Source organism: Rutidosis leptorrhynchoides, chromosome 1 (genome assembly GCF_046630445.1).
Source record: "Rutidosis leptorrhynchoides isolate AG116_Rl617_1_P2 chromosome 1, CSIRO_AGI_Rlap_v1, whole genome shotgun sequence".
In the NCBI taxonomy this organism is placed as follows: Eukaryota; Viridiplantae; Streptophyta; class Magnoliopsida; order Asterales; family Asteraceae; genus Rutidosis; species Rutidosis leptorrhynchoides.
In genome coordinates this window covers 429,429,469-429,440,616 of record NC_092333.1, presented here as the reverse complement: position 1 = coordinate 429,440,616, position 11,148 = coordinate 429,429,469, and the positions used below count along the sequence as shown (strand labels likewise).

At 34.9% G+C, this 11,148-nt stretch overlaps 1 protein-coding gene across 1 annotated transcript; it reads left to right on the top strand.

Moving 5' to 3' along the window:
* The first annotated feature begins 497 nt into the window (after nt 1-497).
* LOC139902351 (glutathione transferase GST 23-like) lies at nt 498-1,491 on the top strand. The gene is made up of 2 exons (XM_071884992.1): nt 498-809; nt 1,141-1,491. Exons 1-2 carry the CDS (start codon nt 498-500, stop codon nt 1,489-1,491), a joined length of 663 nt encoding a protein of 220 aa, XP_071741093.1.
* The last annotated feature ends 9,657 nt before the right edge of the window (nt 1,492-11,148 follow it).

The window sequence follows — 11,148 nt, the reverse complement described above, 5'->3', positions numbered from 1 at the left end:
AGTAGGCTATTTTCCCAGACTAAAAAGAAATTCATATATAGTCAGATTGTTAATTATTCTTAATTTTTTGTTTAAGACTTAAATTAACCCTTCAACTTGGAAACATATTTGTTTGGCCGGTTTCTACTAGGCAACGACAGGGCCAATTATAAGCATAATTCATCCTCATGTACATCTTCTTGAACGGCTCTAGATCTAATCGATATATATACCCTGATGTTTGGCAAGTTGTTCGTAGATATATGGCCGGTTAATATAATTCACTTTGTTCAAATGTCTTTTTATAAAAGGCGATAATTAGACATATTCCTTAGCATTTCGTATTTATAAGTTTATATCGTGAAACGACGATCGTTCTTCTATCTGTCTGTTACAACTGAAGGAATATTACGAGTAGTTTGTACATAGGTTTAGATACTAATAAGGCAATATTATGTGCTATAAAAGAAAAAGAAACCAATGTTTCATAACTTGTAAAAAGTAAGGTAACTTGAGTAATGGAGAAGGTGAAGCTTTTCGGGACATCGTCAAGTCCATTTGTTATAAGGATCGTCTGGGCACTAAGACTAAAAGGCGTAGACTATGAAATGGTATATGAAGATCTTAGCAACAAGAGTTCCGAATTCTTGAAGTACAACCCTATTTACAAGAGGGTACCCGTGCTAGTGCATAACGAAGTGCCCATTTGTGAATCACTCGTGATTCTTGAGTACATCGATGACACATGGAAGGACACTAGCCCGTTCTTACCTCAAGACCCACTTAGTAGAGCCAACACACGTTTTTGGGAAAAATTTGGTGATGAACAGGTTATACGATTTATTTTTTATTTTATTTATTTGAGGTTAATTAATTTTCTTGTTCGTGCTACCCTGTCAGGTAGAGTGTTTTTACTGTAACGTATGCGGCATAATCGTATGATCTTGTGACTATTTCCGACCTTTTTTTTGCCCACCCAAGATGTACTTTTAGTAAAGTTTGAACCTAAAATGTTGGGACCCCAAGTATTTGGTTATACGGAGTACTAATTGTTAGCAAAACTAAATGTATTTTAATTTGATCATGGAATCTTTAGTTCAAGCCAAGAAATGTTATCTTATTAGCTAGTTAATTGATTTATGCTATTGCCTATTGTTGTAGGTTTTACCTTCATTTTATGGTTGTTATATAAAAAATGGGAAGGAACAAGAAGAAGCTAAGGTAACAACATTAGCTAATTTAAAGCTTCTTGAAGAACTACTGAATGAAAAGAAGTTTTTCAGTGGGGAAAGTTACGGATTCTTGGATCTGGTTTTTGGGTGGCTTGCTGATTGTTCAGGTCCCTTAGAAGTAGTAAGCAATGAGAAACTGTTGGATCAAGATTCATTCCCAAACCTATGTAAATGGAGGTCAAAATTCCTTGAGGTCCCACCAAAAACTAAGGACTGGCCTGATCAAGAATCTCTAGCAGTTGGGTATAAAGAGTACTTAAAAATGAGGCAGGCAAAATAACTTTCCGCAACAAAGTAAGACAATTTGTAAAGGTTTCAAAGGAACCAAAGTGTACTCATTTGTTAGTTGCATTCCACATAAACTAATGCTCTCTAATGCTGGTGTGTCTAAATTAGAACAAACGTGTTTGTGTCTTCAAGTGTAATAAAGTAGATTGCATTATCGTTGAATTGAAAGTTAATTATGTTCATTTTGTCAATTTTTACTTCAAAAAGTAGAGTTTGTGTTTATAGAATGCTTCCAGGATTTGGATTTTGCAAATATTTAACTACTAAAGATAGATCGCAATCTAAAGATTGATCATTTATAAAATAACTAGTGAAACGACCGTGGAACGACGGGTTTGTTTAAAAGAAACAGTTTAGTGATATGTTTTAGGTATTAAGTGAATGTAAATACTAAAGTCATTTAGTTTAATGAACCGTGAAATCAAGGATTTCGACTAAGAATTTGGTTTGAAACCATTTAACCCGAACACCAAACCATAACCAAACCGGAAAAAACCAAACTGAATTTGAAAAACGGTTTTCGGATCAAGTCAAAACCGAAACCGAATTTGAATTCGGATTTCGGTTCGGTGTTCGGTTTTGAAAATTCTGAATTCGGTTTAACTGAAAACCGAATTCAAAATTTTTATATATTTAATTTGTATATTTATGTTTTAATGTCATTATAATTTGAGATCCAATCAATAAAATAATTTCTCACCAATATGACGATTTGGTAGCTCATATTATAATTATGTTACTCAAATTATTATGTTCTTCTTCTTAATAATAGTAGCAGTAAACGTCATAATTAAGCTGTAAATATTAATCAATCATCGAATTCTTGATAATTTAATAGTATGTCATTGTTTTAGGTTGTAAATAACTAAGACATTAGTAATGCCAAAATTAAACTACCATCGTTCTCAAATTTTTCATAATATTTGGTTTTAACCGAAAACCGAACCGAATTCGAATTCGGTTTTCGGTTCGGTTCGGTTTCAACTTTGAATTCGGTTTTCGGTTCGGTTTTCGGTTTTGCCCAAAAAAATTTCAAAACCAAATACAGCGAACCGAATACACCGAACAAACCGAAAACCGAACCAATGAACACCCCTAGTTGCATTCCACATAAACTAATGCTCTCTAATGCTGGTGTGTCTAAATTAGAACAAACGTGTTTGTGTCTTCAAGTGTAATAAAGTAGATTGCATTATCGTTGAATTGAAAGTTAATTATGTTCATTTTGTCAATTTTTACTTCAAAAAGTATGAGTTTGTGTTTATAGAATGCTTCCAGGATTTGGCTTTTGCAAATATTTAACTACTAAAGATAGATCGCAATCTAAAGATTGATCATTTATAAAATAACTAGTGAAATGACCGTGGAACTACGAGTTTGTTTAAAAGAAACAGTTTAATGATATGTTTTAGGTATTAAGTGAATGTAAATACTAAAGTCATTTAGTTTAATGAACCGTGAAATCAAGGATTTCGACTAAGAAACTTTTCGTTGTTTTTACAAACATATTGATATACTTAATTTGATCAGAATAAATGAATTCATTTATTCTTCCACCACCATCTTCTAATTTTCATCACAATTACTATTTTTCATGTTATAAAAGCCTACATTACAACCTTTTATTGAGACATGTATTTCGCATACATATGTAACGTAATTAATCCCCTAAAAAAACCCATATTTAAATAATTATAAACATAATTATAATTATAATTATAAATTTGTTTTAAAAATGGTGAAACAACCCGACCCAAATAATTTTTTTTTATAATAATATAACCATTAATGCGCCACTTAAACGGTTACATGAAATGAACCATTTCTTACAAAACGTTTAATCATCCAAAGTTTACATACTTGGCACGAAGGCCATTAACCAAATGTAATAAAAGTTCGACCTTAATATGATAGTTTTAGACCAAACGACACACGAGCATGGTTTGGGGTTAAACTACCCAAAACAATTCGCCGACTTCCAAAAGCTCCACCTAGCAACCAACATGGGAAATCTAATGCCCAACAACCCCTTTCCCTTTCTCCGCACCTGCATCTAAAAAGTAAACAACGAGAGGGGTAAGCTAGCGCTTAGTGAGTGCAATAAGTATACACATGCATATATAATATACCTACTTGCAATCACCTACTCACATACCACAAACATGCTAACAATATGATATTAGCATACGAACTCCAAATATAACGCTAATAACCTCCATTACCGCAACTAGCATAAATCAATAGCATATACTCCAAATATAATATGCTACATTACAATACATAAACAAACTATATGGTTAACCATAAACGCGTCATGGTGCTACCGGTTCCGTGGTTCACACCATACGCAATGCTATGACGCTACCGGCTCCGTGGTTCATGTCACTACGCATTCGAGTCATACTCTTTTATAGTGCTACCGGCTCCGTGGTTCACACTTTGGTGTTACCGGCTCCGTGGTTCACACCTCATTTTATAGTGCTACCGGCTCCGTGGTTCACACTTTGATGCTACCGGCTCCGTGGTTCACATCACAACACATGCACCATGATGCTACCGGCTCCGTGGTTCACATCATAGCGCACTCGCACACACTATGGCACTCCCGGATCCGTGGGTCATGCCATAGCATACAAGTAAATATACTATATACATACATGCATAAATATCCCACTCACCTTAACGCCAAGGTGATAAATATAATCCGAAAGCTTCAAGCGAAGTACCTAATACATTAAGTATCCAAATCAACATACAAACTTGTGGAACTAACCACCAATACTTAACTCTTGAGCATTTAATGACCCAATTGCATTAAATGACCCATTTACACTAAAACCGCCCATTAATGGCCAAGACTCATCATAATTCACTAAAAGCTAGTGATTAAAGTCTACTAGCACCAACTAACACCATTTATGGGTATTTCATACCCATCTCACCCAACTAGGTCAACCATTACTCATTTGACCCATTTTAACACTTAGACCTACCAATTTGGTCAAACCTGGACCCATTAGCAAATCTTTCATCAATAAACAAGTGTATTAGTGATTTAATAACACTATTGACACTTACAAACACCAAACCCATGACCAAACCCTAGATTACAAGTCTTAGGGTTTCCACACCCCAATTTAACCCAAGTTCACCCATTAAACCCCCAAATGGGTCTTACAAGTCCCAAATGAACAAACCCTAGCCATAAATCAATTAAAACTCAAAACACGAGGTTAAGACTTACCAATACTATCAAGTCGTAGCTAAGAACGAGGAGAACAAATTTCCTATTTGCTCCAAAGATCGAATCACAAGTCTTCACCTTCGAATCTCACTTTTAATCCAAATGGGTTTTATGTTTTGGAAGAGAAAATGGAAAGAAAAGAGAAAAGAAAATGAATTAAATGAGATAAGTGGCTGATATTTGAGCCACAAATCTGATCCACATGCGAAAAGACATAAATACCCTCGAACCACTCATTTTTAAATTAGAAAAACGAGTCAGCTCACCGCGGCCCCCTTTGCCGCGACGCGGCATTTAACATAAAATTCGAGCTATTTAACATGTGTCCTGGTTCTTGATTCACGTTAACCGTCGCGGCGCGACCCTTACCCTCCGCGGCGAGACAATGTGCTGAAACTGGCCAATTTTGACATCTTAAACCAACTATTGATTTACACGACGTGTACACTTCATACTCGCTTCGTGTATACACTTAGACTACACCACAAGGCCTCACACTACTTAAAACACTCCTAAACCATGCGTATATTCGTACACGTATCCATTCTCAAGTGTATTCATATATATATATATATATATATATATATATATATATATATATATATATATATATATATATATATATATATATATATATATATATATATATATATATATCTTGTATACATCAACTTAACACTTTAAAACATATAAACACATATACGGCCAGGTATAAACGTTCTTAAGATCAATTACGCACCTTAAATCACATGTGGGAAGAACGGGATGTTACAAATGAGTATTTATATTTTTTTAATAATAATTATTAGAGATAACAATGACTCTTGATATTTTTTCAAAAATTAAAATACAATTATTAGATGAAGGTTGTACAATATGCTTCAAAATTTGTATATATGTTCATAAGGTGTTTTGTAAAAGATTGTACAATTTGTTTTAAAGTTTGTACATATGGTCATTGAGTGTTTTATTTAAGGTCGTACATAATGCTTCAAATATTGTATATATGATTATGGGGGTGTTTTACCATAAAGTTGTACAAAATGCTTCACATATTGTACAAATATTGTACATATGATTATCGCTACCCATTAGTTTCCTCAAATATGGTAAGACCCGAAACTAATTTATACATAATGTATATATATGTAAATGATGGCTGGATTTCGTGACTGAAGGAATGCGCGGCGCGCATCTGTCTGCGCGGCGCGCAGATGCTGCAGACAGCTCACTCTGTTTTCCCTCTTATTTTAAAAGGGGTATTTTGGTATTTTTCACTTATTGGACGAATTTAAGACCACAAGATTAGATCTAGAGTGCCATTTACTCCATTCTCACCTACCTTATCCTTTCCACTTCAATTTTAGAGAGAGAAAGAGTTTCTTGTGTGAGAAAGCTCAAATCAAGGAGGAAGAAGTTTGATTCGGGTCAAAGTGCGAGTATTAATGTTGTTCATCTAGTCACTAGCTACGTTTTGATTGTGGTGGTATGTTCTAAACTTGATTTTCTTTACTTTGATTTGTTTAAGGGTTAGGGTTTGGGTCAATGGTGAACATAAAACCCATTTGTTGGTGATTTGGGGGTTTTTAGGTAAGATTGAGTCATAAGAACCCAAGAATGACTAACCTAGGGTTTTAAAGTGATAATTTGTGTTTATGGGTCTTAAATGGTTAGTTAATCACTAGAACACTTTGTTGTTAAGTGATTAGATGTTAATTGGGTTTGTGGGTGACCCAAATGGGTGTGATGACCTTGAAATGAGTCAAATGAGTCTTGGGTGATCTAAGTTGTATAATGAGCATGAAAATGCACTAACATTGTGTTAGTGAGTGTATTACCCATATACTATTAGGGAAACTAAATCTCGCAATGTGATTGGTCCACGTGGCAGTTCTCCTCACACAAAAACACTGTTCACACTGTTTGTTTGTTTTTTTTTTGTGTTTCACGTTTTTTAAAAGAAAAATAAATAAATAATACGAAATAGAAGCCTGAAACAGAATGGGTTCACTTTTTTTTGTCATTTCCTTATTTCCCATGAAAAATGTAAAAAAGAATACAGATACTTGACTGAATTGCGTGTTCTCAGGAACCAGATGCCATACCCAAAGCCATACCCTCCACGCCTTTTCTTCGACCCATATCTTCTGTCATAGACTCATATCCTCATTTCTAACACATATATCATTCTTGAACCCAAATTTTCTGTCATTCCTCTCTCATCATCCAAAAAACGCTTCCAGATCCAATTAGTTCATGTTTCATTCTTTTAACGATGAAATGTTCGAACAAATAATCGGTATAAGGGATGAAATCGATCTAATTTGCAAATCACGGGTTAGTATTTCTTAAAAAAAAATTGATTTACAGGTTTAATGAATTTGATGTCTGATGTATTGTGTTAAATTAGGTATTCTGTTTCATGTCATCTTCGATTTAACAATGATACTTATGTGAATTGTATTTGCAACGATTAGGGTTTTTAACTTGGATTTTTGGTAGATAAATAAATTGTCCTGTAAATTGTCCTGTAGATAAATGAATTGTATTTGCAACGATCATGTCATCTGATGTATTGTGTTAAATTAGGTATTCAGCGACGTCCCTTCCTCTTATCTTTGATTGATTTTTTCATCTTCGCAGGTATTATTGTTTGTTGATAAGACTTCAGCTCCTGCATCAACGAAACTGGTGCTTTTGTTTTGATTTTCGATTCAAACATTACTCGAATGTTTGTTTATTTTTTTTACATATATTTTTTTAATAATCTATGTGCTCATGTGGATGATAACATTAATTTAGGTTTAAGTTAAAGTTGAAACTGAGTATTAATTTTATTTTTATGTAAAACGATATTCCTTTTGTTTTTCCTGAGTTTTGTGATTTTTGAGAAGTACGAGTTTGAAATTTGTAAAATGTACGTTTTATTTGTTATTGTTCGTTGTTCTTCAATTTTTTGCTGAAATCCATTTTTACAGCTTCTGATTTATGTTGCAGGCGTTGTTTATGAAGTTGTAACTTTTGAGTACCCATGTGAGTTATTTTTCTATATACCCAATTTGCAATTTGAATTTTTATATTTGTTTATACATGTATAATGAATAATGATGTCAGTTAACTGATAATGACTGTTTACAGACATTTCTAAAGGATAAACCTCCTCCAAAAACTGTCAAATTGATTCTGCTGGTGATAAGCTTACTAGAGTTCTGATAACGCCAAAATCATTCATGTTTATTGTCTGTATTCCGATCCAATTTAATATCAATTTGTATGTAATTGTTGTACGTATGTATTGTAATTCATGTATATTTGTAAAAATCCATTGTGATTGAATAAATGAAGACCAACAGTGAAAATGATGCTTAAAATGAAGTCCGATAACAAAAACAGCCCAGAAATACACTTCCAGACTCAGATGAGGCGCATCTCAAAAGGGATGAGGCGCATCTGTATGCGTGTTTTTGCCGAAGGTTTCAGATACGACGTTTTAGGATGATGAGACGCATTTAGAAGACCAGATGCGGCGCATCTGGTGGTAGATGCGGTACATCTAAAGCCTGCCGACAGTTTTGGGTGTTAAAACGAGCTGGAATCCACTAAAAGTAAAAAAGAAGCGGCGCATCCCTTCTAGATGCGGCGCATCTGATGCATTTCTGGCCATTTTACCTAACTTTTGAGCCTATTTAAGAAGAGCTTTGGTTACACATTTAAGGCACCTCAATATACATCAGTTCTAGTCCGAGAAGGGGGCTTCCCCCAGCCATTCTAAAGGGTTCTTCACCCTTTTGAGCATCAAGATTGAAGAAGGGATCATATGCTACGATAGGTACTCTCGGTTTCATTTATTTTAGTGATAAGATTATGAATTCCTATTATTTCGATTTTATTGTTGTAACCTTCATTATTATGATTGGCTAAAGCCTTGTGTGTGTAACATCCCGCCTTTTTCCGGTTACTTTCCGTTTAACTATTTTAAAGTCCGTTATATATTTATAACACCTTTCGTTAATATGCGTTTTAAATTATCTCGATTAGGTAATTCACGCACCCGATTCAAACTTGAGGGACTAAAATTGACACGGGGCAAACTAGTTGACTAGGTCACCTAGTCCACCCCAATCACCACCATTCAACCATCTCCATATCTCTCTCTTTCTCTCTAGCAAGAACACACACACAATTTCCAAATTAATTCAATCATCATCTAAATTCGATCTAGGAGGCTTGCAACAAAATAAATTACATATTCGTGATCCTCTCTTCATCCTCTTCATTTTGGTACCAACTTCATCTCGTTTGGGTAACATTTCTAAAACTCTAGATTTCTCTAAATTCGTGTTTTTGACTTGAAATGGTGTTAGTTAGTGTCTATGGCTCATTGTGATGTCGTGTATGTAATTTGTAGGCTCGATCTTGTTATTTGGTGTAACTAGCATGAACACTTGAAATGGGTTAGTTTATGATTTTGAATGATAAAATGTGTTTAGATGTTAATGGTTGTGTGTTCAAAGTGTTAGTTACTTCATTAACTTCGTTTTGGTGTGTTGATTGACATGAAAACCTTACATTAACATGATTATTGGTTTTGAGATTTTGGTTAGGGTTTGATAAGCTTTATATGAACTTTTGATGTATCAAATGCTATGAAATATTGTTGATAAGTGTTTTGTTGCAACGTGTGTTTGATTACCTTCGAAACGGCATATCATACATGTAAATTGGTTACCCGAATCATGAAATGCATTTTTAGAACTTGAACCTTTGATTATGAACGTTTGATGCGGTTTTGGGTTGTTGTAGGTGTTAAATTACTTGTTGAAATGTGTTTAGTTGTCTTCCTCGTCAAATTACCATCCCAACGGTATAAAATACTTGACTTCGAAACGGCATATCATACCAACCTGGACGCCGTCCAGATCCTCGGACGCCGTCCCATATTTCGAAGCTGGACGCCATCCAGATATTTGGATGCCGTCCCAGCCTTCAAAGCTGGACGCCGTCCAGAAAATCTGGACGCCGTCCAGATACACTGGCAGGCCTCTGTCTTCGTTGGTCGTTTTACGAAAAATGTTTGCTATGCTATGGACCTCCGATTCACATGTAACTTGTTCTAACATGCTCATATATGATTAAAAACCTCAGAAAAATAGTTCGGGACCCGACCCGAACGTGTTGACTTTTTCGTTGACTTTGACCCGACCAAGTTGACTTTTAATCAAACTTAACCAAATGTTTGTGCAATCGTTCTAACATGCTTTTATACTTGTACCTTGCATGAAACATGACAATTTGATTCACATGCTATTATGATCGAGTCTTAACGAGCCATAGGACTAATTGAACATCTTTGACCAATCGTGACTATCGTTATTGATACAACCTATTTATTTAGGTCAAGACTAGCATTGTTCTTTGCACACGTTTACTTGTTGAAGTACTTTACTACTCGTGCACTCAAGGTGAGATCATAGTCCCACTTTTACTCTTTTTGAACTTACATTTGGGATGAGAAAACATAAACATTTCTTTTACTAAGTGAACACAAGTACAGGAAAACAAACATTCTACATACGAGTTTAGAACAAAATCCTCAATTCGATTATCATTAGTTACACTTGCCGGGTGAAGCGAGAACTTATGTTGTATGGATCCATATGGGTTTGACAAACCCTCATTCAAACGGTTCGCTACCGTTTACGAATGAAATATATTTTCGAGAAACAGTGTATGTTCTAGCACTAAGTGATGGGGTTCAATGGAAGGAATGTTAAGCATTGATAATTGGGTGCTCGTGAAACAAACTTTTGGAATGTATTACTATTATCTCATTGTTGCAAATCTTGTGGTTCACTTGTACTTACTTACTCAAACCTATGATTTCACCAACGTTTTCGTTGACAGATTTCTATGTTTTTCTCAGGTCTTTGAACGATACATGATACATGCTTCCGCTCTTTATTTTGATACTTGCATTGGATGTCGAGTATATATGCATACATGGAGCGTCTTTTGGCTACTTTTAAATTGTGTCGCATAAGTTTCATTTGTACTTATAACTTTGTAACGCAACTTGTGGTGGAACTATTCTTGTAAACTTTGAACAATCTTTACATTTGAAATGAATGCGACATATCTTTTGGTCAAACGTTGTTTTAAAGACTTATGACCACGTAACGGGACCTAAGTAGACGGCGCCGTCAATGACGATTTTGTCGGGTCGCTACAGATGGTATCAGAGCGTTGGTTGTAGGGATTTAGAGTTCATTGGTGTCAACCTCGAGTCATAGGGTACATTGGTGAGTCTAGACTACAACCGGCATATAGACTTGAAGTAGGAATTACTTGACTACTTGTGCATTTATACTCGAACGCTTCTACTCATATCTACTCTTAGTTCATCTT

Excerpts from the sequence above, each read along its gene's own strand:
- LOC139902351 (XM_071884992.1), top strand. The coding sequence starts at position 498 with ATGGAGAAGGTGAAGCTTTTCGGGACATCGTCAAGTCCATTTGTTATA. Across the intron at positions 810-1,140 it reads AAAAATTTGGTGATGAACAG|GTTTTACCTTCATTTTATGG; the intron begins GTTATACGATTT and ends CTATTGTTGTAG.